Genomic DNA, 27,560 nt, shown 5'->3' with positions numbered 1-27,560 from the left:
CATTCACTACTCTGCAGCCATAATTACCACCATTCTGAAGCGGTCATCGCCCTCATGGTCCACCTCCCCCTCATCAGGAGACGGCTGTGCTGCCACCATCCTTCCACAAGGGGGCAGCCCTGCACACACCACTTCCTACCCGTCCTCTGGGTCCTGGGGGAAGGGGGACTCTTCCAGGCTCTGAGCTAGTTTTATGTGCTTCCTCACAGCCACGTAGTAAGGACTGGTTTTATCCCCAGTTGACAGTTGAGGAAATGGAGACTCAGAAAGGTGTAGGTCACACAGTGGGAGCAGATTCAAAGCCAGGCAGGGACTCCTTCCACCATCTCTGGTGGAGGAAGGTGTGAGTGTGATGTTCTGTGCGAATGCTCCCATCCCCAGCCTCGCAGGCATCGCCTCACCCTTGCCCACGTAGCTTATGAGGTGCAACTCCTCCACCTGTCCTAAAGCCCCCATCCTTCAGGCCCAGCTCCCCAATCCCTTTCCCCTAAGTCTTCTCCCCCGCCCTTCCCTGCCTGCCTGCTCCCCCTCGGAACACCACGCTTCTCACCCCCAGGCTCTTCCAGCCCTAAGGCCTGAACTGTTCTACCTACCTTAGCTGCCCCAGCTGAGCCATGAATGCTGGGGGTGGGTCTGAACCTCTGGTTTTATTTATGCTGCCCTGCGTGCCCAGCATAGCTCCTGGGAGGAAGAGGGGCTCAGGGAGGAAGAGATGAGAAAGTGAGTGACAGATGAATAAATGATGGCGAGCCCGTGGACTGGCCACCAGGGGGCGGGCGCTCTCACTCATTGCCTAGACTGCAAGCCAACCGACTGACCTGGAATGGTCGGCCCCATCGAGAGCTGAGGCTCAGAGAGGGAAGGCCCTTGCCTGAGATCACACAGCAGGGTCAGCTGCAGGTGCCCCGACTGCCAGCCTCACGACTCCTCCTGCCATCCATCCGCTCTCTACAGAGAGGACCCCTGGGGTACAGAGAGTCCAAAGGACTTGTTCAAGACCACGCAGCTCCTCACTCCTGCCCAAGCTCCCAGCATCGGGACGGGGGTGAGACCCGACGCCGGTGACCCACGCCCCCTGCATCTCGCCCCATAGGACTTCATCTGCGTGTCGTACCTGGAGCCCGAGCAGCAGTCACGGACGCTGGCGTCGCGGGCGGACACGTTGGCCGAGGTGCTGTGCGCTCAGTGCGCAGAGAAGTTCGAGGTGGTGCAGCCCCAGGACCACCGGCTCTTCGTGCTGGTGGACGGACGCTGCTTCCAGCTGGCCGACGAGGCGCTGCCGCACCGCATCAAGGGCTACCTGCTGCGGAGCGAGCCCAAGCGCGACTTCCACTTCGTGTACCGGCCCCTGGACGGCGGCGGGGGCAGCGGGGGGCCGCCCTGCCTCGTGGTGCGGGAGCCCAACTTCCTGTGAGGCCGGGGCTGCAGCCCCTCCAAAGGCAGTGTTCACCCAGGTGGAGAAGCCGTCAGAAGACCCGGTCCGCGCCCTCACCCCACACACTCACACTCAGCCACACCCACACACGCACGCACACACTCTCCCAACAGGAATGCCCACGCGTCACACGTGCTCACAACCCACTGAGCGCGCGTAGACCAGCGTGACTTAAGCAACGTGATCAGTGGCCCCCAGCTTGCTTCCTGAAGGAGAGTCGTAGCCCCCTAGAGGCCACGTTATTCATTAGGCAGAAAGGGAAACGGCTCAGAGGGAGAAGGGACTCTCCAGCCCCCTGAAGCAGAGTCCAAGCCCGGCCCCTGTTCACACACAGCCCCTCAGGCCAGTCCCTCTGCCCCTGCCCCCCATGCCCGCCCGATCCTCAGTCTTTCCGGGGAGGGCTTCCCGTTTCCCCAGGACTGTCCTCAGGAGGAGTGGCCTGGCCCCAGCTGCTCCCACGCCCCTCTTCCCACAGGATGGAGCTGGGATGCTCTGGACCCTCCCAGCATCTCAGGAGCAGCTCAGGGTGTGTGGGGAGACAGCCCTCCCCCGATCCCTGCATAAGAGCCTGCACTTGGCTCTCAGCACCACAGCCCCGCCGCAGCTCCCAAGCCCCTCCAGGAGCAGCCGGATGTGCACTGGGACCTCCAAGTGAAGCCGGCTCCGTGGCTCCGTGGGTGAGCGCAGCCTCGGCCACGGGGGACATTGACAGGGCCGTTGCCGTCGGGGGCACCCCAGGGCTGTGGCACCTGTGGCAAGAGGCACCGTGTGGGGAGTGTTTAATAAAAGCCCTTTTGAAAAGGCGTCTCCTTTTCCCGGGCTAGAGCTCTGCTCAGCCAGCCAGGCCCCCCGTTAACAGCCTAATCCCCTTCCCAGGTGGAGTACAGAAGACCACCTCCTTTCCACCGAGGACCCTATGTTTTGACAGAATCTGCAGCGTACTCTCAGCCCTCCGGGCCCTGGCCCCTGTCTGCCCCTCAGCCTGGTCATCTCCTGTCTCCTCCCACCCACGGTTCCCATCATTCCTGCCTCTGCCGCCTAGCCCAGGAATACCGTTCCATATAGTCTTTGCGTGGTCAAACTCTCTTTATCCTTCAAAGCCCGTCTCCTCCCCCTGGAGGAAGTCAGCCTTCTCCGACTTCCTAGGCTGGCCAGATAGTCCCTGTCTATGGCCCCCAGCCCCCTCGGATCATCTCTCACAAGAGATAGCTCATCAAATTGCATTTGTCTGTTGATATTTCTCCTTTCTCCACCGAATTTGGACCCTTCATGTCTGTGTCCTCAGCACTGATTAAAATATGTGTTTGCTGAGTGCCTGTTAAATGTCAGCACTCTCCTAGGCCCTGGGAAACAGCAGAGAGCAAAACAGACGAAGCTCACGTGGAGCCCCAGTGTGAACAGCAGTGAGCGGTGCGCCCAGGGCAGGTGGGCTGGACTCACCCGGATTATACCCCTGGGCAGCAACCAGCTCGTTCACCAGTCAGCAAACACCTGTCGAACTCTGGCTCCAGGCCAGCCCTGTGTGAGATGCAGGGGTTGCTCCAGGATGCAGCCGGCGAGCCCTGGAGGACTTTCCAGGCCGGGCTCGGTATAACAGACATGACAAAACGCAAACAGCTTCTGCTCTGAGGCCACCCTCAGGTCAGAAGCTGAGGGTAGCCGGCTCTGATCCCAGGTTGCCCTTTCCTTCCCCAGCCCCCTACCCACCACCCAGTGCAGACACTGTTGCCTTCCTGAGCTTCCAGTGCTCCCTGCAGCCCTGAGCTGAGCTGGCCATACAGCCTCGTGCCCCCAGCTGTACGGCAAAGTGCCCACCACCTCCCACTAGGCCTGAGGCTGGTGGGGAACGTCAGAGGCGGGTCCTTTTACCCAAGCACCCTCTTGGCCAAGTGGGGCCCAAACTTGGGGTGGGGTTGGAGTTCAGAGGGTGGATCGGACACCAGCCCAGCCCTGGGAGTCTTCTGTCCAGCCAGTGAGCTGGACCGGGGACCACTGTAAGAACACGTGTGTGTGTGTGCATGTGTGTGTGTGTGTGTGCATGCATGTATGTGCACAAGCATATGTGCCAGGCCCACCGTCCTGGGGCCTCTCCCATCAGGAGAGGCCAGAGAGCAGGAGGGGTGGGGGTATCTGGACCCCTGTCTTCTGGATGCCTTCTCCCCCCGGGGAGGTGCGGGGGCCCGATTCAGGGCGCAGAAACACCCTCGCATGTACTGAGCCCTCACGGGGGTGCCTGGCCCTGGTTAGTGGCTGCTCTGTGTGATTTTATTTAATCCACACACCAGCCCCTTGTGGGAGGTATTTATGGATGAGGGCGCAGAGGCTCAAAGGAAGGGGGAGAATTAGTCTACTTGGGCGGCCTTAACAAAATACCACTGATGGGGCAGCTTAGACAACAGACATTTATTTTCTCACAGTTCCGGAGGCTGGAAGTCGCAGGTCAGGGCTGGTTTCTCCTTGGCTTGCAGACGGCTGCCTTCCCACTCTGTCCTCACACAGCCTTTTCTCTGGGCCTGAGCAGCCCTAATCTCCTCTTCTGAGAACACAGGTCCTATTGGATTAGGGCGCAGCCATGTGACCTCATGCTACCTTAATTAACCCTTTAAGGCCCCGTCTCCAAACACAGTCACATTCTGAGATGCTAGAGGTTAGGGCTTCAACACATGAACTTGGAGAGATCACAACTGGGCCCGTAACAAGGGATGACTTGCCCAAGGTCACACAGCTGGTTAGAGGCCAAAGTGAGGTTTGAACTCAGGGCTAACCTACCCCCAAGTTCAGGGCTCTCTTTTCTAGCCGGTGTAGCATCCCAAGTGACCTGTTGGTAGAAAACCAAAGTCAGATGAGCCTCGCCCGCCAGGCCCGCTCTGGGTGACCTTGCCTGAGGCCATGGTGAGCATCGCAGGGCTGACCTGATCCAGAGGCCCAAGATGCAAGTGAAGCGGCCTGATTTCTCCACAGGCCCTGAACAGGGGTCATTGTGTCCAAGGGTGATCGGACCACAGGCTGGGACGTAGGACAGGGGCTCGGCTGTGTGTCCTCTCAGCGTTTGTCCCCTCTCCCCTTGGCCGGCTGGCTCCCTCCTTCCCTCCACTTTTACTGCCCTCCCCCCCCCACCCCCCCAGTCCCTGAGGCTGAGACTGGAGCCAGCGGTGCTGGGAGAAGCTACGAGGGCTTCTGCAGAGACCAGGGCATGCCCAGGCCCTGCTGCTCTTCCATCTCCAGGGCCTACCAGCGACAGCTGGGTGCAAAGCCCTGCCCATCGTGAGAAGTCCCAAACTGCCCCTGCAGACACCTGGCCCACGATGGCCTCACAACACCTTAATGTGTTGAATCTGGGTCTCCCTAGTATGAGCAAGTTTCTGCTGGGGGACAAGGGACGGGTCTGCAAGGGAGGTGGGCAGAGAAGAGCAGAGGCCCTGAGTGGGAGGAAGGACAGAGGGAGGAGGGGAGGGTCCTCTGGGTGCAGTGGAGATGCCTCCCTCCCCCAGCCACAGACCAGCCTGTCATCCCCACTTGGCGGCTGAGGCCGTATCTGGAAGGCACGGCACCCGTCTGCAGACGCGGTTGCAGATGCGGTCGCTGTGTGTGCACTCAGCTGGCCGGAATCCAGGAACTGGCCACCTCCTGCTCTGCAGGGTCATCTGGGGCGGGGAAGCGGGGGAGCAGCTGGGGCAGGAACCGGGCCCTTCCTTCGCAGGAAGGTCAGGTGGGGCAGGGCTTCGGGAGAAAAGCGCTGATTCACAGCGGCTGCGGCTCTTCCTCTTCCCTAGCTGTCAGCAGTTTGCTGGAAGACAGCGGTTTCCCAGGAATGCCCTCCAGGAAACCTCTTTGCTGCTGACGCAGCCCTCAACCAAAAGGGAACTCTGAAATCTGGCTTCAAAGTCGGAGAAACTGCTCAGCTGGAAGGTGGGAAGAACCCCCACTCGTAGTCAGGAGACCTGGGCTCCGGGCCAGCTGTGAGCCCTCGGCAAGATGCTCAACATCTTTGTGCCTCAGTGTCCCCATTCTTAAGAATGCTTATGCCCTGATCTCCCAGGCTTGTCGCGGGGATCAGACAAGCTCCCGGGTTGGGGCAAGCGAAGCCTTAGATCTTTCAGAAAAGGGAAATAAATTCAGAGCTAGCACATGAGGGCAGGGAAGTTGTTCACGGCCAAGGCTACACGGCTGAGGGGACAAGTGGGGTTAAAATACAGTCTGGGCTCCACTTGTCACCCTGGCACAGGACTGTGTCCACCCAGAGAAAGGGACACCTCTTCCATATGATGGCATTAAATGGTCTATGGGGAGTCCAGGTGAACTCAAGCCTGGGGGTTACCGAGCCATGCACATATTTTCTGTTTAATGTGAGCAGTGTGGTGACAACAGTCAGCATGGGATGCGATGGGGTCCTGAGGGAGGGGAGGGCATGTAACCCGCCTGGAGGAAGCAGAGGGCTTCCCTGCAGACAGGGCTGCCTGAGCTCGGTCTTGAAGGATAAAGGGTTGGCCAAAAGCAGAAGGGAATTGAAGAACCCCTGAAGATTGCTGGAATTCTCCATGGATCTCTTGCATGTCTGGTGAAGACTCACTGACAGCTTTTATTCCAGACTATCTTCTTTCTTTCTTTTCTTTTAAATGTTTAAAATTTACTTATTTATTTATTTTTGGCTGCATTGGGTCTCTGTTGCTGCGCGTGGGCTTTTTCTCTAGTTGCGGCGAGCGGGGGCTAGTCTTCGTTGTGGTGCACAGACTTTTCATCGCAGTGGCTTCTCTTGTCGCGGAGCAAGGGCTCTAGGTGCACGGGCTCTGTAATTGTGGCACACAGGCTCAGTAGTTGTGGCACACGGGCTTAGTTGTTCCGCGGCACGTGGGATCTTCCTGGATCAGGGCTCGAACCCGTGTCCCCTGCATTGGCAGGCGGATTCTTAACTACTGCGCCACCAGGGAAGCCCAAGACCATCTTCTTAAGAGTACTTGACTAGTCTTGGAGGATAAAGAGAATTTCTCCCTCCTGGGAAGAGGGCAGATTTTTTTTTCCCTGACCAAGATGATAAAATAATGTCTCTCACTTTGGAAGAGAGTGTCTCCCCGCAGGGTAAAAGTGGGACAGGTCTGCTCACAGCCCTTCTTCCTCAGCCTGATCCAGACCCACTGTGTGCATAGCTTCTACCAGGCCCCACCTCCGCATTCCCCTCAGGGCACTTGGCAGGCAAGAGGGGTCGAAGCAAATATGAAGCACGTGCGCCTGGTTGCCAGGGGTAATGAAGTCCCTTGTCATGGCCCCAGGAGTCTCCTGCCAGCACCTGTGAAACTGTGGCAGGTGACCTTGTTAACGTGCAAGTGGGGTAAAATCTCTGGCTCTTGACAGTTTCTGACAAGGAAGGTGAGAGAAAGTGAAAAATCACAGAAAAATGAAGTAGGAGTGTGCTGTATGCAGGGTCACCAGCCATTTCCAGATCGCTTGTACATAAAGCCTGAAGCAAAGAGTAGAGGAAGGTGCGGATGCGGGGCAGCTGGCCAGGCCCTTGAATAGCCCTGTCTGGCAGCACAGGGAGTCTGGACATTCTCCACCCATGTAGAACAGAACTGGAGGGGGCCAGCCTGGAGGCAGGAGCAGTGAGCACTCCTAGCAGTCCAACTGTTGCCTTGAAAGACTATGTCTCATGAAAAGAAACGAGCTTTTCCTGGAGAAATAGCTGATCTCAGCTTTGGGACAGGAAATGTAGAATGAAACATCTTGATACACCAGATACGAAGGAAGCTACGGAGATTTCCTAGGGTCACGTCAAAAGGGCTTGGGAGCCCACCTTTAAGATTCCATCAGCCGAAAATGAACAATTTGAGCTTCAGTACAGAAGCACAATGGATTGAAACCCATCAGACACGTGTAAGTCGTCCGGATCCTGCTGCTGATCCGTAAGAGAGCTGGACGTCAGAGAAACATGCTGAACAGCAGCCTGAATGTGCCATCAGCAAAGTCCAGACTGAGAAACTCTACCGATGCGCAGCCTGGACTCTTCAACGGAAAGTGGAAGGAAGAGAAAGGATGAGGAAACCTGCAGAATGAAGACTAAGACGAGTGTCTAGGGAGACACACTTGTGATAAAACCACAAAGAACACAGGGAGAGTGGTTACTCTTTGTGGGGGGTTGGCTGGGGTGTTCTGTGACTGGGATGGAGCACACGCACGGGCTCCCAGGGTGGCCGGTGTGATCGTTGATTCTATGTGTCCGTTGGACTAGGCCACGGTGCTTATTTCGTCAGATATTATTCTGCATGTTGTGGACTTTGGATGATGTTAACATTTAAGTGAGTAGACTCTGAGCAAAGCAGATGACCCTCCACAATGTGGGTGGGCCCCATCCAATCAGCTGAAGGCCTTAGGAGAGCAAAGACTGACCTTCCCTGAGCACGAAGGGATTCTGCTAGCAGGTGGCCTTTGGCCTGGACCGCAACTCCTCCCCTGGGTCTCCAGCTTGCCATTTTGGACTTACCAGGTCTCCACAATCATGTGAGCTGATTCCTTCAGGTAAATGTCTCTCTCTATATGTATACACATCCAACTGGTTCTATTTCTCAGGAGAATCTTGACTAATACATCTGGTAAAGTTCTATTTCTTGGGTGGTAGTCACAAGGCTGTTCATCTTACAATTCACCAAGCATTACACTTGTTTTGTATGGTTTTCTATATCTGTTTTTATTTTATAATAAAAAGGCAAAAAAGTATTATTTGTATATAGGTATGTAAATATGTAGAAAGGGCATTCTAATGATGAATACAAACTGACATTTGGGATTTCTGGGGAAGAGGAGCGTTGGCCACGTTTTACTCCGAAAGTTTCTGTACTATGTACCTCTTATGACAGAACATGTCTGTACATTTTGGATATAACTAGGGAAAAAATGCTGGTCCTAGTTGTGATACACATAGAAAGGCCACCCTTATCAGAAATCTAATAGAAAATGGCTTAATACGAGGGATGGAGAGCCATGTCTGCTGGGGGCCTATGAACCACATGAGGAGAAAGAAGAAGGCAGTGTGACTTACTTATGAAACTGTCATTTATTTGAGAAATGAACAAGCTGCTTTTAACCTTTAGAACCATGAACATTCAAGTTACTGCACTTGTTAAATAGTTAAGTATATTTTTCTTCTACAGGGAGGACAAATAATAAGAGAGAAGCAGGGTCACAAAGTAGTTAACAGTTGTAGAAAATAGAAGAACAGAACTTTTACCACCTGAACATTGAGGCCTTTTAAGAGACTCCTTTTAAATATTCTACTTGTCAGTATTTGCATTTCGTTGAACATCAGCCGGCCCCCAGGGCTGCCCATTCTTGAGCTATAGTGATACATGTTCACACACCTTACGCTTCTTGTACTTGTTACTTCAATCCCTAAAGCTCCCCCAAATCTGTAGGACAATGAGTTCTTTATCCTGGTCACGTGATTGGATGTATTAGGACAACCTCATGGAGAAAGCATAAACTGATTAAAAATGGGCCCATTAGGGCTTCCCTGGTGGCACAGTGGTTGAGAGTCCGCCTGCCGATGCAGGGGACACGGGTTCATGCCCCGGTCCGGGAAGATCCCACATGCCGCGGAGCGGCTGGGCCCGTGAGCCATGGCCGCTGAGCCTGTGCATCCGGAGCCTGTGCTCCGCAACGGGAGAGGCCACGACAGTGAGAGGCCCATGTACCGCTAAAAAAAAAAAAAAAAGGGGGCCAATTAGAAACAAAAGTATCACCCTTGAATCTGTCACAGATATAAATAACCCTCTTTGCCAGTATCTCAACTTCCAGTCCATACCTCCAAACTTTAAAGGCGTCAACCACTGCTAAATAAGACAGGTTTCACTACATAAAGACAGGTGGTCACAAGTGTCGTGGTTTTTAGTGTTCCTTTTTTCTTTGCTCTCTATTTTAACAGTCACCTAGGTATATGGCTTATTTTTAAAAAGAACGTTACTGAAACATAATTAGCAAACCACATAATTCCATTTGATGTGTACAAGTCACTGGGTTTTATTTAGTACATTCAGAGCTTTACAACCATCATCGTGATCGGTCTCCGAACATTTTCATCAGCCCCAAAAGACTCATGCCCATTAGCAGTCACTATTTCCCCATTTCCCTCTCTCGCTGGTTCCCGGCATCACTCATCCACTTTCTGTTTCTGTAGGTTTGCTTATTCTGGACATTAGATACAAGTCGAATCGTATAATACGGGGTCTCGTATGACCGGCTTCTTTCCCTTGGCTACATGCTGTAGCTGTAGCAGTGCTTCATCCTTTACGTGGCCGCATAATATTCCACTACATGGAGTCAGTGCTACTTTTAAATGTCTTTCACAAACCCACGGTGAGTACCACCCCATGTGGGACACTGGGCCAAGGGAAACAAAGACAAGGCAGGCAGCCTGTGCCCTCGGAGGAGCTTAGATAACCTCCCAGCCCCCAGGCGTGGTGTAAGGGCACGCCTACAAGTGCTGGAAAAGCCCCAAGGAAAACGCAAATGCCGGCGGAAAGAGGAGAGGGGACTTTTGTGTGTGGGAGAGAAGGAAGCTGAGGAAGACAGGGCACTTTCAGATACACCTTGAGGATGGGTCAGATGGAGGGAAAGGCACTCCAGGGCACAAGGCACAGCAAGGAGCAAAGGCACAGGAGGCTGAAAAGTCCAGGCGGTCGGGGGAGCAGGGAGAACAAAGTGGCAGGTGGCGGTGTGGGAGAGGGGAGGCTGGAAGACACAGATGGGGAGCGGACCCCACCAGGAGGGGCCAGGAGCACAGACTACAAAGTCAGGGACCTGAAATTAATACTCGGATTCAGTTATAAATCTTTATTTTTCAGACTTGTCCATCATTGACAAATAAAATACAAAAGCAATCAAAAATTATACTGTTTTCTAAAAATAGTTTTCCATTTGGGGTTTATGTCCCTCTCCCATAAAATCACTGTAAAGACTTAAGAGGTTCTGACTTCAAATTCCTCGAAGACTGTTTCACTGGCTACAGAAGCCCCAGTGAACGTGTCGCTCCGTAAAAGGCGTGGGCAAAAAACCCCTCTTAAAAAGCAAATGCACCTTTCTCAGTGCAGAGATTCAGCCTCCCACATCTGTGGGGTTTTCAGAGGATACACAGGACCTGTAGGAGCTGGGGAAGTAGGTAAAGGTGAGCAAGCCATCCTGGGGGAGGCCTGGAGTGCGGCCCGCGTGGCCTGATCACATCCCCGGGAGGGCCTGCAGCCGCGGGGGGAGCCTCCCTCTGGCCCCAGCTCTTCTGTCTCTGATCAGCACACATTCTAAGGGACGTGTTCACATTCAGAAAAGCGTCGACAGCATTTCAGTAGTAACCAAGGCATACCTTGTTCATGGACAATTTTATTCTGTAAGAAACGGGAAGAAGAAGTTGTTGAACCCGAAGTTGGTCAACTCTGAAGAAATGAAGATGAACAGAACCCACCATGGAACATGTATGACAGACCCACCCAACCCAGCAACCCTGGGGATGCATCTATTTTGAATTCGTCCACAGTGAGAGGTAGAAGCCGGCAGAAGCCGGTAGAAGCAAAGTGCCCAGGTGCAGAAGAGGACAGCAGTGCTACATGTGCCCTTCTGCTTTCAGAAGGACACCGACCCTTTAAATGCCAGGTGCAGGGTTACCTGTCAATCGGATAAGGGTTTTCACAAAGGTTGACCAACACGTACAAATGTCTCAAAGCATACTCGTACTAGAGGAAAACAAACCAAAAAGCACAATCAAACATCATCATTTTATAACACGATCAGCTCCTAACATGGGAATATGTAAAGCAACTAGACCAGTGTTTCCTGAGAATTCCCTGGCAGTCCAGTGGTTAGGACTCCGCACTTTCACTGCTGAGGGCCCAGATTCGATCCCTGGTTGGGGAGCTAAGATCCCACAGGCCGCCTGGTGCAGTCAAAAGAAAAGAAAAAAAAATTACACCAATGGTTCTTAACCTTTCCTGAGTCAGGGATCCCCTCCCACCTTTAGATTATCTGGTGAGACTTATGGACCATCTCGTAAGAAAAATGCAAGAGTCATGTACCAAGATGTTCATTGCAGCTCTATTTACAATAGCCAGGAGATGGAAACAACCTAAGTGTCCATCATCGGATGAATGGATAAAGAAGATGTGGCACATATATACAATGGAATATTACTCAGCCATAAAAATAAATGAAATTGAGCTATTTGTAATGAGGTGGATGGACCTAGAGTCTGTCATACAGAGTGAAGTAAGTCAGAAAGAGAAAGACAAATACCGTATGCTAACACATATATATGGCATTTAAGAAAAAAAAAATGTCATGAAGAACCTAGGGGTAAGACAGGAATAAAGACACAGACCTACTAGAGAGTGGACTTGAGGATGTAGGGAGGGGGAAGGGGAAGCTGTGACAAAGTGAGAGAGTGGCATGGACATATATACACTACCAAACGTAAGGTAGATAGCTAGTGGGAAGCAGCCGCATAGCACAGGGAGATCAGCTCGGTGCTTTGTGACCACCTGGAGGGGTGGGATAGGGAGGGTGGGAGGGAGGGAGACGCAAGAGGGAAGAGATATGGGAACATATGTATAACTGATTCACTTTGTTATAAAGCAGAAACTAACACACCATTGTAAAGCAATTATACTCCAATAAAGATGTAAAAAAAAAAAAAAATGCACATGTGCCCAGGATTGGCAGCACCCTCAAGCCCAGGTAAGGACTCCTGGACGAGAACCCCCTGGCCCTGCTCCCCTCTGTTAGCTCGGACCTCCCCCTGGCAGCCTGGCTTTTAGTCTGGGACACAGCGGTGAGGGAGACAGATGGTAAGTGATTGCCAAACAGGTGGCAACTAAGATGGAAATAACTGGGGGTGTTTACCTTCTGTGATTCCAGCAGGCAGAAAATGTAACACCAGAGGATTAAGTATTTGTTAAATAAATGGGAATTTGAAAAAGTCATTAAATAAAGAGAATGCTTTGTTAAATAAATGAAAAATAAAATTAAGAGCCTCTTAATAATGGAGAGCTATCTCCCAAGTGCCCAGCACTCCATCCTCAGAAGTATCTGAGGATGACCATGGTCTGCACGTCACAGCCCAGAGAGGACTTTCTGCAACAATGAAAATGTTCTATAACGTTCTCAAATCAGTAGCCACTCACCACATGTGGCTCCTAAACACGGGAAATGTAGCTACTGCAGCTAAGGAACTGACTTTTACGTTTGGTTTCATTTTAATCCATTTATTTCTTTATTTTAAATTAATTTTTTTCTACTGGAGTAGAGTTGCTTTATAATGTTGTGCTAGTTTCTGCTGTACAGCAAAGTGAGTCAGTTACACATACACATATATCCATTCTTTTTCAGATTCTTTTCCCATATAGGTCATTACAGAGTATTGAGTAGCGTTCCCTGTGCTATTTAGTAGGTTCTTTTAGTTACCTATTCTATATATTGTAGTGTGTATATGTCAATCCTTAATCAATTTAAATTCAAGTTTAAGGAGCCACGTGAGGCTAGTGACTACTGTTATCGAAGAGCATGGGTCTAAAGCAGGACTTGGCAAACTTTCCTGTCAAGGGTGAGACAATAAATATTTGAGGCTTTGTAGGCTGCGTGAACTACTCAACTCTGCTGCAGGGTGAAAGCTATGTGACTGAGTGTGGCTGTGTTTTGATAAAACTTTATTTATAAAAACAGGCTGTGGGGGGAAAAACCCAACAGGCTGTGGGCAGGAACGGGCCTGCGGGCCACAGTTTGCTAACCCCTCCCCTATAAGGAGCCAAGCATCATGTAAGTACTGGCCAGAAAGGAGGCTTTTTAGGTACCTTCCAACCCTGACATTCGACAATCTGCAGAAACTAGGTCCTTTCTTCTCCTCCATGGGCCAGGGCCTGCCTCAACAACAAATCTGGGGAAGAGGTCGAAACAGACCCAGAAGGGAGAAAACCTGCGTGGCTGGTGTGAGGGGCAGGGCGGAGGGGTGGGGTTTGGCAGGGACGGCACAGTGTGACGGGAAGGAAGTCCCCTTCAAAGGCCAATGGAAATAGCAGTTGAATGGTCTATGACTGGTAAGCGCTCCCAGCCACTGGGACAGTTCAGAGTGTCTGGGGCCAAGATTTAGGGTCAGTGATTTTGGATGACTTTTCTCCTCTCGCATCCCCACCAAAGGCCCCTGAATGAGCCTGTTGCTTCTTCTACAAGATGGAGCCTTCTACAAGGCAATGCACCTGAGGTGATTCCCAGTGGACAGTACTAACTCAGGTTCGGGGTTTAAGATGCAGAGGAAGGCCAAGCTAGTTGGCCCACGGAAGGCAGGATGCAGAGGCCGGCGGCCCCAGGGTCCGGGCTTACCGTGGGGTTGTGCCAGTTGAAGCAGCGCGTGCGGAGGTGCGACACGGCTGCCTGGTAGCAGTCGTGCGCCGTGAGCGGGGCTCTCGGGGACAGGAGCCTGTCTACCTCGGCATCGGACCCTGAGATCAAGGCGACAATCTTCCGCACTGACTTCTCAATGACATTTCTGACCTGTGAAGAAACACACCTTTTCCAAATGTATCTTACTTAACGTAGTCTCTCCTGGGACCCTGGACCAGTTAGATGCTTCTTTCATAGAGCCTCCACCCCAGTATGTTGAAAGAGATGCCAACAGATGCTTTCTGCGGCCAAAGGTGCACACGCGAGGCTTCCGTTACAGCTAGAACCCTTCAGGAACACCTTGCCTTTTAGGGATCTTCGGGCATGATGGAAGCATTTAAATCTGAATACCCGAAGAGCAGGTATGGCCCAGGCTAAGGAAGTCGGGGGTGCGGGAGGGCATGTAGAAATTGTGCCCCAAAGCAGACTGTTGTCCCATAAGCGGTGCTATGTGTTCACAGGCACCTTTGTCCGTTCTGGAAACCATCAGATGCTTAGACAGAAGGATGCAAAGGGTGGACATCATTTTCTTCCCAGATAATGAAAACCAGCATCATTAAGGAGAAAGCTGCCTCCATGTCAACCAAAACTTTCAATCAAGTCCCCTGACCCTCCCGCTCCCCAGCCAGGGTTTGTTCCATTCATGCCCGCATGCTCCCTGCCCACGGTGCGCCACACCAGCGGGTCTCAACATGTGGTCCAGGACCACGGGGGTCCCCCAGGCTTCTTGGGGGCTCCATAATGTCCTCCCTTTCCCAACTATGTATCTGTGTAAGGTTACATTTTCTTTATATATTTCAACCAGAACAAAAGAGCCCAACAGTGAGTGCAGACCCAGGTACGATGACCCAGCTGTCTTCCATAACGCCAGGCAGAAAACAGATCTGCAAAAGTGTAGTGATGCCACTCTTCTCACCCAAATTGTTTTTATTTTAGAAAATAATTCTTTTTCATAAAATATATATTAACACAAAATGGGTTTATTGTTATTTCTAAGTGAGTTACTATTTTAAAAATCTCAGTGTTCATTTCTAACGCAGTAAATATTGCTATAACCCACACCAACAAAAGCTCTTTGGGATCAATAATTTTAAGAGCGTAAAGAGGTCCGAGAGCAAAGAAATATGAGAACTGTTGTATTACACTGTGGTACCAACAACTACAACAAAAACCCCATCCTGGTTAATGTACCACGTGTAGGATTGCTAGCTGTCAGGATTATGAGATATACGACTTTAAGACAGATCACACAGATTTTTTTTTTTCTTCCCTAGAAAATTCAGGCTGTATCCCAGCACATCAATCCCTGTGCTCTGCTGATGAGGGGACAGAGTCTACACAGCTGGCTTTGTTGAATGGACAGTCTTCGCCCAGCATCTCGTGAGTACACGCCTGGTGGTTCTAGCCACACAGCTAGAATTTGAAAAGAAATTTGGCCAGTTGCAAACAAACTGATGAGCTGCTGAAAACAAACCCAGTCATCATAAAAGATTGCTCAAGCATTTTAGGAAGAATTTGGGGCTGTGACTATGATTTCCTAAGGCAGCAGAAATTTTTTGTGGACTGGATTTTTGTTTTTAAATATGATTAGCTACTAACTCACCAAGCAGCAAAATAAAAATGTCTTGTAAGCAACGAGGTGTAAAAGAGGAAACACCCATATGCCGTGGCTTCTTGGCAGGAGACAGGCTCCCTCTCTTTGCTTCCTGCTTCCAAAGAGGTCAAGGCCAGTTTACTGATGAAGAATGAAGTTGGCCACTGCCCTGCTCACTCATGTCCATTTTACGGCGAGTACAAAGCCTGGTTTCCTTTCCCATGTACCCCCAGCGTGGCAGGAGGAGGGTGACCCCTGAGCTCTGTCACTTGGCTCCCACCAACACGGATTTATGGTCAGGAGGCAGAGACAGGACTCGCACACGCTGCCCGGCAAGGCTGGGAGCCGCAGCTTCGCCACCACTTACCTCCAGCTGCCTGTCGATCTTCTTGACAAGACGCCTGGACTCGTGCAGATCATTGGTGCTCATCAGTTTCCTTTTCATGATGGTGAGGGGCACCTCGGGGCTTGGAGTGAGGTCAAGGTGTTTGACTGGGGGCAGGGAGATGGGAGAACTAGCTTTGTGTTTCAGACCCTGAAACTGCATCAACTTCATGGCAGAGATGGACTGGGGAGGGAAGGGGAGAGGGAGCGGGCGAGGGGGTGGGGGGAGGGAGGGAGGGAGAGAGAGAGAGAGAGAGAGAGAGAGAGTCAGTTTGAGTGGGAGGGGCAGATGTGCCAAACGTCCCTTGGGTCCTGGAGTCCACAGCTCCCCGCACGTGGTTTCAGGACCACCGAAGGGTCACAATCGCAGCCTGAAAGCACGCGCTTGGTCTTCAGCAGCGGGCGAGGCAATGCATTTGACCACCTGAAATCCACCGATGATGAACTTCGAAGCTGCCTGGCATCCTCTGCAGCAGAACCGCTACCCAGTTCCGCCACGCTCATACCAGAGTCGTTTCAGCCAGGGGTGACCCTGGGTTGTGCTCACCCCTCCACGCTCACCCGCCTGCCCCTAGTGACCAGCAGAAGGAAGGTGCAGAGCATCTGTCCAGGTCAGAGCTGAGGTCTGGGTCCACTGAGATGGGCAGAGCTAAAGCCACCGAGGGGCGGGGCCGACTTGGCATCAGGGCCTAACAAACGGGCCCGACTGCCTGGCTGTGTTTGCCTGCAGGGGTCACTGCAGACTGGATCCCGATTCAGAGGGAAAGAAATGCTACAAGCAGTCATGTTCCTAAACCAAGCGACGCTAATCTAGAAAAAGTTCTAAAACAAAAAATAAAATATACGCACACATATATAGAAACATAATGCTTAGAAAAGATCCTTCATACCTCCTCTACCAAGAGCAGACGTGGCTAATGCCGAGGAAATTGTAAAGAGAACAGAAAGCTCAGGGCAGAAGAGTTGTTGCTGGTACCCTCCCTCCCTCCAGTCCCCTGACAAAGCTGGGGCAGCGCCACCTTTGACCCTGCCCCCTCTGAATTACCTTTCCCTGGCCTTCTCGCTGCTCTACCTCCCCACTACCCCCTCTCAAAAGCCTGGCCAAGCCCACGGCATCCTGAGTGCACTTCTCGTGGCCTGTGACTGCCCTGTTGGCCCCCGGGCCCTCCAGTCGACACTCTGCCCGAGAAGTGCTGAAGGGAATAGCTGGACTGACTGCTCACAAGGTCTTCTAGAAGGCCAATGCTCACATCAAAGGAACAGAACTCAGCTGGCGAGCTCTCAGCTGGTGGCAGGCCACCTGAGGGGTGATGTCTGGTCGTACAGACTCCTGGAAGCCCCGCACACATCCCGAGGGCTAGCCCCAGGGGTGGCACCTAAGGCCCAAGCCTTCAGCAGCCACCTGCTATGACCTGTGTCCGGACAGCCCTGATGGACTGACCTATCTTACCACCTAGGTCCCTTCTGAACATAGCTGGGGGGGTGGGGGGTAGGGGGGTAAAAGTCTCGAATTTATAGCCAAAGGGTCAAGATAACATCCTGCAACTGCAGGAAGGCTGGACCCCGGAGGACTCAGGGTGTGGCGTTCTACGGGGCAAAGCCACAGAACTCACAGGAGAAGCTTTTGACTCAGTGAACTCTCACTGTGTGCTTGGTGCCCGTGACGGACCCCCTTCTTTTTGCTCCTTATCACCTTGTGCACTAGGGCTTTGACCAAGGAGGAAACACAGAGGTTTCAGAGAGGTCAGGTAGGTTGCCCAAAATCTCACAACTTTGTGAGTTTGAACCTAAGTCTGATTCCAAAGCACAGATGGGATCTCCAGGATGGAGCGGCCACGAGAGGCAGAGCCAGCCCTGCCTCAGCCGTTCCTCACCCGGATGGATCCCGTTTCTCTTCATCGGGAGAGAAACGTCCCCGGTGAGTCAGCCTGAGACTTGAGGCGTCATCAGAAGTGCGAGGCCCCCCTCCTCACCTTGTTTCCATACTGCATGACGTGGCTGGTGTTGGTGTGGGACTTCACCAGCTGGTACTGCTTGTGGAGGGTCTCCTTGGTCAGATCCTCCTGCGAAAATGAAAACAGTCGAGTCCTTTGACGATCGCAGCTGACAGCTAAGCCTCAGCTAAGCAGCCGGCCCCCGGATGTCTCACCACGTCCGAGTCTTCCATCCAGTTGACACTATACCAGTCCCCCAGGAACGTGGACCTCGCCTCATCGTAGTAACACGCATAGGACGACTCCCTGGGGTTGGCAGCAGTAGTTGCGTAAACTACGAGGAATTAAAGACACATTTCAGTCGTGTTTTATTCTCGGCTGTCTGCGGATTCCACTTGAGGCTTGGGTTCCTCCTCCTTTCCTAGTGCAATCAAAGCAGGTCACCTATGATCAGCTCAGGGAGGGCAGGGAGACCTCCTTGTATCCAGCCCTGTTCACTGAGTTTCAGTAACTCATCTAAAACTAAATGTGGAAAAAGAGAAGCCAGCTGATAGACACTGTGAGATAGTGCTAACAGATCTGAGTAGCTCTGGAATCTTGAAGGACATGGACCTCATTTCATTTCCACAGAAAGTGAACATTCATTAAAGAAACACTTAGATGGACTGAACATATGAAATCCCTACCATTTACTACCTAGCTACCATGGGCTCAGAACTATGCTGGACAGATGTCATTGCTTAAAATGTAACTCTCCTAACAGACACTATCTTTATCCCCATTTTACAGATGAGTAAATCTGAGGGTCCAAGAGGGTAAGTCACCTGCCCAAGATCAGAGAGCCAGCAAGCAACGCATCTCAAAGGACAGAGGCTGGTCCAAAGCCTGTGAGCTTGGTCTTAAGTAGCCCTACTAGAACCCGGCAGAGCACTACAGAGTTCACATCAAGAGCTTCCATCCCTTCATCCCCTGACCACTAATCCTCCAGGAGAAGAAGAAGCTCAGAGCTGCCCACAGGTATCCCCCTACTTCCAAGCACTAGGCTGGCCTAGGCCTGGCTTATGGAAGACACTTGGTTCTTCCCATGGGCAGATTCAGAGAATGTCCAATTGCACCATGTAGCAAGGTGCTCACCCAGCCTGGCTCAGAGGCCAGTGTTCCCACCACCTACCATTGATGTTGGGGGGCAGGTGGCTCATCATGGACCCAGACTCGCAGGCTTCAATGTAGAACACCATCTGGGAGGTGAATGAGACAGGTGAACTCACCCCGCCCAGGCACAGGCCTCTCGCAAATGCTACTTTGACTTTGCCCACTCTCTTGACGTGTTTCTTTTTTTTTTTTTTTTTGGAAGGGTGAAATAGATTTTTTTTTTTTAACATCTTTATTGGGGCGACGTGTTTCTTGAGAGTCTTTCACTTTTGCTTTGGGAGACATCTCTGCTGTAAGAAGCAGAGGCTACAGAAGCTGTTGTCATACAAACCAGAAGGACCCAAATTTATGCATGACTAATAGAATAAAATGATCTATTAGCTGAAATAATGCAGAAAAATATGGAGCCATAGGTGATGCTAAGGAAAACTGATCTGCCATCCAACGCCGGGAGCAGTTTCCAAGAGCAAAACACCTTACTAACACATACACACCTAAGCTACACAGGTTCCACACAGGGTACAAAAGGGGCCAGAGAGGGCTTCCCTGGTGGCGCAGTGGTTGGGAGTCCGCCTGCCGATGCAGGGGACATGGGTTCGTGCCCCGGTCCAGGAAGATTCCACATGCGGTGGAGCGGCTGGGCCCGTGAGTCATGGCCGCTGAGCCTGCGCGTCCAGAGCCTGTGCTCCGCAACGGGAGAGGCCACAGCAGTGAGAAGCCCGCATACCACAAAAAAAAAAAAAAAGCAGGGGGGGCCAGAGAGGGCCAAAGGGAAAATAAGAAGGTGGTATTTTCCTCCCCAGCTGCCCCAGATTGGTGACAGCCCTAGAAACAGTAGTCCTCAAAGTGTGGTCCCTAGTCCAGGAGCATCAGTATCACCTGAAAACGCAGAAAGGCAAACCCGCAGGCCTCTCCCCAGAACAACTGAGCCAAATTCTGGGGCTGGGGCCCACACTGTACTTTAACAAGATCGCCGGTGATTCTGATATAACAGCTGAAGCTGTAGAAACACAAAAAGCTAATCCTGGGAGACCAGAGGTCAAGACTGATTGACAGGACACCCTTTCCAAAACACATGGCCCATCCAGAGCTAGGAGGCCTGTCGAAGAGCCATGGGCTTTGCTTCCACTGCATCCCTCACATTCCTCCCCCAAGGCCACCCCAAGCACTGACATCACCTTTTGGTACTTCTTGTGTTTGTGCATGTAATGGATGGTCTCATTCAGGTCCTTGACGTGAAGCTGAAAGGTAAGAATATGGACATTCAGACCAAACACATCAAGAGAAACCATTTGCTGGATAACCCACTAATCAAGTCTTAATGATGCTTTTATAAATTCTTATTTAGAAATCCTGAGAGATTTCTAAATAATCGTGGTGAACAGCATTATCCCAGAACATCATGGAGGGCTTTAATCACATAATAAAAAGGGGAAGCAGTTGTGCTTCCTCATCACTTTGTCCGGAGCATTCAGGGACTGTGTTCTATGACTGCGTCTAGTGCACTGCACCCAAGTTCAGGGACAGTGACTCATGCTGTGATGTCAGGAGACACGCAGGGAAAACCTGCCGGAAGAGATGCCTCTGGATAGATTGCAAGCTGCTTAATGTGACCTCACCCTCAGTGGCCACATACGAACCTACGCTGTAGGATGTTAGAGACACACATCACAGGTGGCCTGCCAACACTGAGGTTTTGTTTCCCATTCTCCCAGCTTGTTTTTTTTTTTTTTTTTTTTGGCCGTACCACATAGCTTGTGGGTCCCCCGACCAGGAATTGAACCCGGGCCCTCGGCAGTGACAGTGTGGAGTCCTAACCACTGGACCGCCAGAGAGTTCCCCCCAGCTTGTCTTTAAAACATTAAGAAAAACTCACATCGTCATTAGGAAACACCAGTATTCCAGTGGCTCCGTGATCAGTGAAGTAAACGAACACGTGGTCCCGGGGGCCACTGCCAAGAGACACGCACACGAGCATGAGAGTCCAAGTGGACCGTTTGGACTGAAATGCCACCCCAATCAAAAAACTCAGGAGAGGTCTGAGGTTACAGTCTCCCAGCCAGGTGGGAGGAGGGGCCCAGGAGCCCGCCGCCCAGCCTGTTTCCTCTGCTCCCGCTGGGTGCCGTTCTGAACCACGAGGCGCGTCCCAGAGCCTGGAGGGTCTCAGTCACGGCCGGGAGGGTGCTCGGCAGACAGCCCAGGGTGATCTGGACAGCAAGGCCTCTGGCAACAGGGCCTCATCCTGGGCGGCCACTCTGTGCCACCAGATCTCTCCGAAACAAGTAAGGGAGCCAGGACACACCGCCAAGCACGGTCCTGCAGCTCTGACTGCCTCTCCGGGCCCCTCGGCCTGCACACGGCCTGGGACGCCCACCTGTGCCCCCTCACCAGGCTTCCACTCAGAGGGCCCTGCTTCAAGGTTGCAGAGATGCAGTAACTCACTCGGAGGCAATTTGGTTCATCCCGCGCAGATGTCCGCCTCTGCTCTAACTCACACGGGCTACTTGTGCCCAGGCCTCCCCTCGGGCATAAGGGAAACAGCACCATTTGCCAAGTACCTGAGACTCTCTGAAGTCACGCTCCTAAGGTCCCTGACATCACGTCAAAATGCTGCATAAAGAGATGCTAAACAAGACATCTCTAACCCACAGCCAACAGGGCAAGCAATGGGATGAGTTTTCTCCCATACGGAGGTTTGCTCTGAACTTACAAATGTCCTCCTCCCACTGGGCTGACCCGCCATCAGAGCACAGGGTCGGCAGGAGGCGGGGCGGGGGCCCTACAACCTGATTGGCCACAGAGCCTCACGCCTGTCTTGGCGTGTTCCCCTGGTAGTGGAACCGACCAGCACCAGGATCCACAGATAACAAAACTAGCAGGTTTAAGTGATGGGGAACATTTCACTAAGACTAACCAGGGACCCTGGATCACAGGGTTAATTCGTTACAGAAATGGGCTGCCAAAAGAAGCCACCAGGTCTGTGCAGCCTGTCAGGGCAAAGGTCCCCACGCTGCCATCTCTCACAGGTAAATAGTCCGGGAACAAAGGCCAAGGCCTGTGTGAATTCTCAGTACTGGAGTACCACGTCATTCAGAAAAGTGTGACAGCCATAAAACAGACATTACCTCTTCAAGACCTTTCCAGATCCTTTGCCCTTCACTGCCTCTGCATCACCTCTCAACACAGCAAGGAAGTTTTGCGGGGTGACATCCTACAAAGAATGGGGAGTTGAAATCAGACGCAGCTGTCACTCCAAATCAGCGCGTTTGCGGAGTCTGTCGCAGAGGGCCCGGGCCACCGTCCACATACCTCCAAGGCTTAAGGTTTAAGGGCAAACACTTTGCAACCAAGAAAGATCCAGTGTTTCCTGGGCATGTGCATGACCTCGTCTCAAGTATCATCTTGTCTTTGGCTGATGCCAACTCAGCAAGCCTGCCATTCCTTCTTAACCATTATAAAGTTCATGTGGAGAAACCCAAAGATGTCGGTAGGTAGGGGCAAAGAGCAGAGGAAGAGCACGCTGCCTCAGAGAGACAGCAAAGCGGGCGGCAGAAACATCAGCGCCGACCTTTGCAACCAGCTTGCCTCCTAAAAGGCCAGTTCCCAAGGACACTCAACGTCCTTAAAGGGGATTTTGTAAAATGGATATGCAATCGTTAAAAAAATGTAATACAGAAAAGCACAAGGAAGAAAAAACATCAAAAATCCCACCACCTAAATTCCAAATGTTTCCCTATATAACTATATAGAAACAATTTTATAAAAATGGAATCATCTATACGACACGTATGATGTGTCTGATTTAAATGTTCTTGAATTTAAAAGAGAAAAATAAAACTGAAAGAACTGCTAAACTTCAGACTTTCTCCGTCACAAGGAATATTAGTTTCGATCCCTCTGACATTACGAAAAAGAGACTCTGAAATCCATGAGGCTGAACTCATAATGGTGCTTTTAAAAACGTGTCAATGTATACAGCCTCAATCGACTGGAAGGCATGTAATGTTCTGGAAGTTATATACTATAATGATTAATGAAAAACTATCTTACAAAATTTAGAGATATATTTTGTACTAGGGCTGAGGCTGAGAAAATTGATTTTCAGAAAAGGGCACGGATAATCTATAATCAGATCACTGGCAATATCCTAAGAAAATCAGGTATTATGGAAGGAAATCTATTATGAGGCTTAAAGTACAACAAGATTAGAAACTAAGGATCAGTAGACTACAACTAACGTCCTTTTTTTCCCCTCTGCTTTCTTTCAAAATTCTCAGAAATTACACCTCAAGCACAAATCTTAATACAAACACGAAACATTACCCAGAAATCAGTCTAATGAGGTTCTGATCCCAGAAGTATAAGAAAGAGGGAAAAATCATCACTGAAATGAAACAGCAGACCCCGCTGGCTCTGACCCCGTGATGCGCCTCACCTCGCCTGTGTAGTCCTTTAGAACCCCCTCGTACACGTCTGAGCCGTTGGGCCTGTTGATCACAATTCCTGGGGTGGGATTGCTGAAAATCAAAGGACACGAGTGAAGCACACAATTTGACGTATCTCTGAAATCTATGTCTTCGTGAATACGCCCCTGTTACGCTTTAAAATACTAAACGACCGTGGTTGTCACAGACATTCCTCATTGCCTCTGAGGTCACCAACGTGTTGGTGATTTTAGCAGCTCGGGGGTCTCGGTGTCCCACAACTCCTGAGTTCCTGGCAGGGGCAGCGAAGGACTGAGCTCTGCAAACCGAGGACAGGGACCCAGGCCCCTGTGTGCCTGGCTTCCTGCTGGACACCAGATTGCATCTTGGGGACAAGATGTCATCAAGAGATCTCTCAGAGCAAAACTACTTTCAGAAAAAGACAGAACAGAAAACAAGGCTTTAATACAAGAGCTTAGGTGTTAAAGCTCAGGATGGATTATGAGCTGTTAACGTGATCACAGTACAGGGCCATAGTCTGGGAACCAAGGAGCTGGGAGACTGGATAGGGTTAGGGTTAGTACCCATACAAGGAGCTGGGAGACTAGAGTGGGCTAGATGCTCCAATGTATTCTAAGATACAATTGAGCCTTCTGTGTACAGGGCCTCTGAGGCGTCCCTGCTCAGAGCTTAGGAACAAGCACCACAGAACCCAATGATGAGTCAGTTCCCCAAGCTGAGAGGGAACTCATGCTTTAAATCCTTCCAAAGCCCCAGCCCAAGGACCTTCACCACCATTTCCTATGTCCCCGCCATTGCTGGGTCCCACCAATATATGGTCAAAGCTCTAGATGAAGCACCATGTGGAACTTCATCCGGGAGTCTGTTTATATTCTAATGTTAGGCCGCTGATCTAAGGATTCCTGAGGGTCTGTGTGCATTTTTTAAAATGCCCTGGGGCTTCCCTGGTGGCACAGTGGTTTAGAGTCTGCCTGCCGATGCAGGGGACACGGGTTCGTGCCCCGGTCCGGGAGGATCCCACATGCTGCGGAGCGGCTGGGCCCGTGAGCCATGGCCGCTGGGCCTGCGCATCCGGAGCCTGCGCTCCGCAACGGGAGAGGCCGCAGCGGTGAGAGGCCCGCGTACCGCAAAAAAAATAAATAAATAAAATAAAAATAAAATGCCCTGAAGTTCCTCACCATCAACTTCAAAGCACTCCCTACTCACTCTTCAGAGTTAGCGATGTCATCATACATCATCACGACGATCTGCTCATCAGGAATCCCATTTCGGTGAACGATCTGGTAGGCGTGGCACGCATCGGCCTGGGAGAAGTGGTTTTGTCAAGTGTTAGATTTCTCCCAGAAGGAAGCCAATTTTGGTATTCTAATGAGCAACATGTTCCTTCTCATGGAAGATGTGCTGTGAACCGCTCCCTACTGGGCAGGTATTTAAATTATTTTAAAACACACTCATTTATCTTTTTCAATTCAATTTTTAAAAATCCACCCCCCCCATGAAACTTTCATTCATCAGGCAGTTAGCGTACATGTGGATTACACACACACACACACACACACACACACACACACACACACACACACACACACACACACCACCACCATCACATCTACAGGCAACAAGGGCCTTTGAAAGTCCTGAATAAGTTATTTTCATTTTCCACACCATAGAAAAGTCTCCTGAAAGCACTGATTTCGGTCTGAAGAACAGAATGACTTAGAATGATGAACCAGCAGATTAAAAGCTTAGCGGCTAGTTCTGTATCACACAGGATTCTTCTGGTTCCAGTAACTTTAACTGCCATAGTTGCTGTTCAGAGAACTGAGTGAAAACTCAAAAGTTCAGCTCAGGAATTGAAATGAGGGATGTGCTTTTTAGTTTAAAAAATAACAAGGGTTGGGACTTCCCTGGTGGCACAGTGGAAAAGAATCCGCCTGCCAACGCAGGGGACACAGGTTCGAGCCCTGCTCCGGGAGGATTCCCATATGCTACGGAGCAACTAAGCCCGTGCACCACAACTACGAGCCTGCACTCCAGAGCGAGCCACAACTACTGACGCCTGCATGCCACAACTACTGAAGCCCACGCACCTAGAGCCCATGCTCCACAACAAGAGAAGCCACCACAGTGAGAAGCCCGTGCACCGCAATGAAGAGTAGCCCCTGCTCGCCACAACTAGAGAAAACCCGTGTGCAGCAACAAAGACCCAACACAGCCAAAAATAAATTAATTAATTAAAAAAAAAAATAACAACAAGGGTGACCATATTAAGGGTAAAAGAAAAACTTTGCTAATGTGATTCCTTGTCCATAAAAGGGTGAAGACATTCTTTGCTTCCTTTTTCAGATGACACATACTACACTCCATGACATGGAAATCATTTGAGAACAGAAGGGAAATATGTCACCTAACTTTCTGCTTTTATTTAATTATGTCTTTCCTAGGACAAAGCATAAAAGAAACAGTTTGCCCAACTACTTGCCTCTCTAAGGAAGAGGGCTTTAGGAACTGGGCCTCCACAGATCATATTCTACACAGCTCTCAGCACATCAATCAAAATAAAGCTTGCCTGACGTGGATGGACCTAGGGCCTGTCATACAGAGTGAAGTAAGTCAGAAAGAGAAAAACAAATATCATATAATATCAATCATATGTGGAATCTCGAAAAATGGTACAGGTGAATTTATATGCAAAGCAGAAATAGAGACACAGATATAGAGAACAAACTTATGGATACCAAGGGGGGAAGAGGGGGTCGGATGAACTGGGAGATTGGGATTGACATACATACACTACTATGTATAAAATAGATAACTAATGAGAACCTCCTATATAGCACAGGGAACTCTACTCAATGCTCTGTGGTTACCTAAATGGGAAGGAAACCCGAAAAAGAGGGGGTATATGTATATGTATAACTGATTCACTTTGCTGTACAGCAGAAACACAACATTGTAAAGCAACTATACTCCAGTAAAAAGTAATTAAAAAATAAAATAAAGCTCACTCACCACCAAACCCAGCATTTTGCCTGTAGATGCCCCACACAAATGGACTTTAGAGCAAACAATGGGTGCTCAAAATACAGCTGCTAAATGTTGAGTGGGTGAGTCTAAGACCTGGCATTCAAGAGCTGTTAGATGAACAGATGACTGAATAAATATGAAAACGCATACATTTATTGACTTTCTTCTATTTGTCAGGCACTATGCTCAGACTTTCTATGCACAATCTCATTTAATTCTCTTAACAACTCTATGTGATAATTATTCCCATTTCATAGATGAGGTAATCAAAGCTTAGGGAGGGGAGGTGACCTGTCCAAGTCACACAGCTCACAGTGAAAGATCCCAGGCATTCTGACTCCAGAACGTGGTATTGCTTCAGACAGGGACAATCAAGAAATCATTAAAACTGTAAAGGCCCAGGAAGAGTAGGGGGCTGAAAATCTAAACATAGATGATTTTTTAAAAGTTACTAAATATTAAACACACACACCCACACATTAAAATGTTTAAGTCCCCATTTCTATAAAATAACAAGGACCCTCAAACACCAACTGCCGTAGGATGAATAACAGCCCCCCAAAGATGTCCAAATCCTAATCCCCAGAACCTGTAAATATGTTACACTTCATGGCAAAAGGGAATTAAGATAGCAGATGGATTTAAGATTGCTAATCAGCTGACCCTAAAATAAAGAGGTTATCCTGGATTATTCCAGCAGGCCAAATGTAATCACAGGGGTCCTTATTTGTGGAAGAAGGAAGCAGGCAAGTTGGTGTCAGACGCATATAATGTAAGAAAGACTGGATTGCCACTGCTGGCTTTGAAGATGGAGGAAGATGCCACAAGCCAAGGAATGTGGGCAGCCTTTAAAAGCTGGAGAAGGTAAGAAAATGGACCTCTTCAAGAATCACCAGAAAGGAAAGCAGCCCTTTGGACACTTTGATTTAACCTAGTGAGACGCATTTCAGATTTCTCACCTCAAGCTGTACCATAATAAATTTGTATTGTTTTAAACCACTAAGTTTGTAGTAATTTGTAACAACAATAGGAAACTAAAACATTGATGGTGGAAGTATAGTGTCATTGGCACTGGGCTCGGGAAAACATCTTGACATTATTGGATCAGACTGAAGCATGTACCCTCCAACCCAGCAATTCTACTCCAAGCTATACCCAAGGCCAGGGGTCCCAACCCCCAGGGC

At 50.4% G+C, this 27,560-nt stretch overlaps 2 protein-coding genes across 3 annotated transcripts in view; one reads left to right on the top strand and one right to left on the bottom strand.

Annotated features, from left to right (window-relative positions):
* RIN3 (Ras and Rab interactor 3) overlaps positions 1 to 2,236 on the top strand; it is a 118,979-nt gene extending 116,743 nt beyond the window's left edge. For both annotated transcript variants that reach the window (XM_060167695.1, XM_060167770.1), the window contains exon 10: positions 1,094 to 2,236. In XM_060167695.1, the coding sequence (XP_060023678.1) occupies positions 1,094 to 1,414 (321 nt within the window). In that variant the 3' untranslated portion in view covers positions 1,415 to 2,236. The remainder of the gene's footprint in view (positions 1 to 1,093) is intronic.
* Positions 2,237 to 10,240: 8,004 nt separating this feature from the next.
* The window catches only part of LGMN (legumain), a 35,115-nt gene continuing 17,795 nt past the window's right edge, over positions 10,241 to 27,560 (bottom strand). The window contains exons 3-14 of the mRNA XM_060167633.1: positions 24,556 to 24,653; positions 23,340 to 23,421; positions 22,030 to 22,115; positions 20,781 to 20,856; positions 20,083 to 20,145; positions 18,924 to 18,990; positions 17,968 to 18,086; positions 17,792 to 17,881; positions 15,802 to 16,002; positions 13,781 to 13,951; positions 11,078 to 11,145; positions 10,241 to 10,800 (exon numbers count right to left, since the gene is read on the bottom strand). Of these exons, the coding sequence (XP_060023616.1) occupies positions 10,758 to 10,800; positions 11,078 to 11,145; positions 13,781 to 13,951; positions 15,802 to 16,002; positions 17,792 to 17,881; positions 17,968 to 18,086; positions 18,924 to 18,990; positions 20,083 to 20,145; positions 20,781 to 20,856; positions 22,030 to 22,115; positions 23,340 to 23,421; positions 24,556 to 24,653 (1,164 nt within the window). The 3' untranslated portion in view covers positions 10,241 to 10,757. The remainder of the gene's footprint in view (positions 10,801 to 11,077; positions 11,146 to 13,780; positions 13,952 to 15,801; positions 16,003 to 17,791; positions 17,882 to 17,967; positions 18,087 to 18,923; positions 18,991 to 20,082; positions 20,146 to 20,780; positions 20,857 to 22,029; positions 22,116 to 23,339; positions 23,422 to 24,555; positions 24,654 to 27,560) is intronic.

Source organism: Lagenorhynchus albirostris, chromosome 1 (assembly GCF_949774975.1).
Source record: "Lagenorhynchus albirostris chromosome 1, mLagAlb1.1, whole genome shotgun sequence".
Taxonomy (NCBI): Eukaryota; Metazoa; Chordata; class Mammalia; order Artiodactyla; family Delphinidae; genus Lagenorhynchus; species Lagenorhynchus albirostris.
This window is presented reverse-complemented; position numbering and strand designations above follow the sequence as displayed.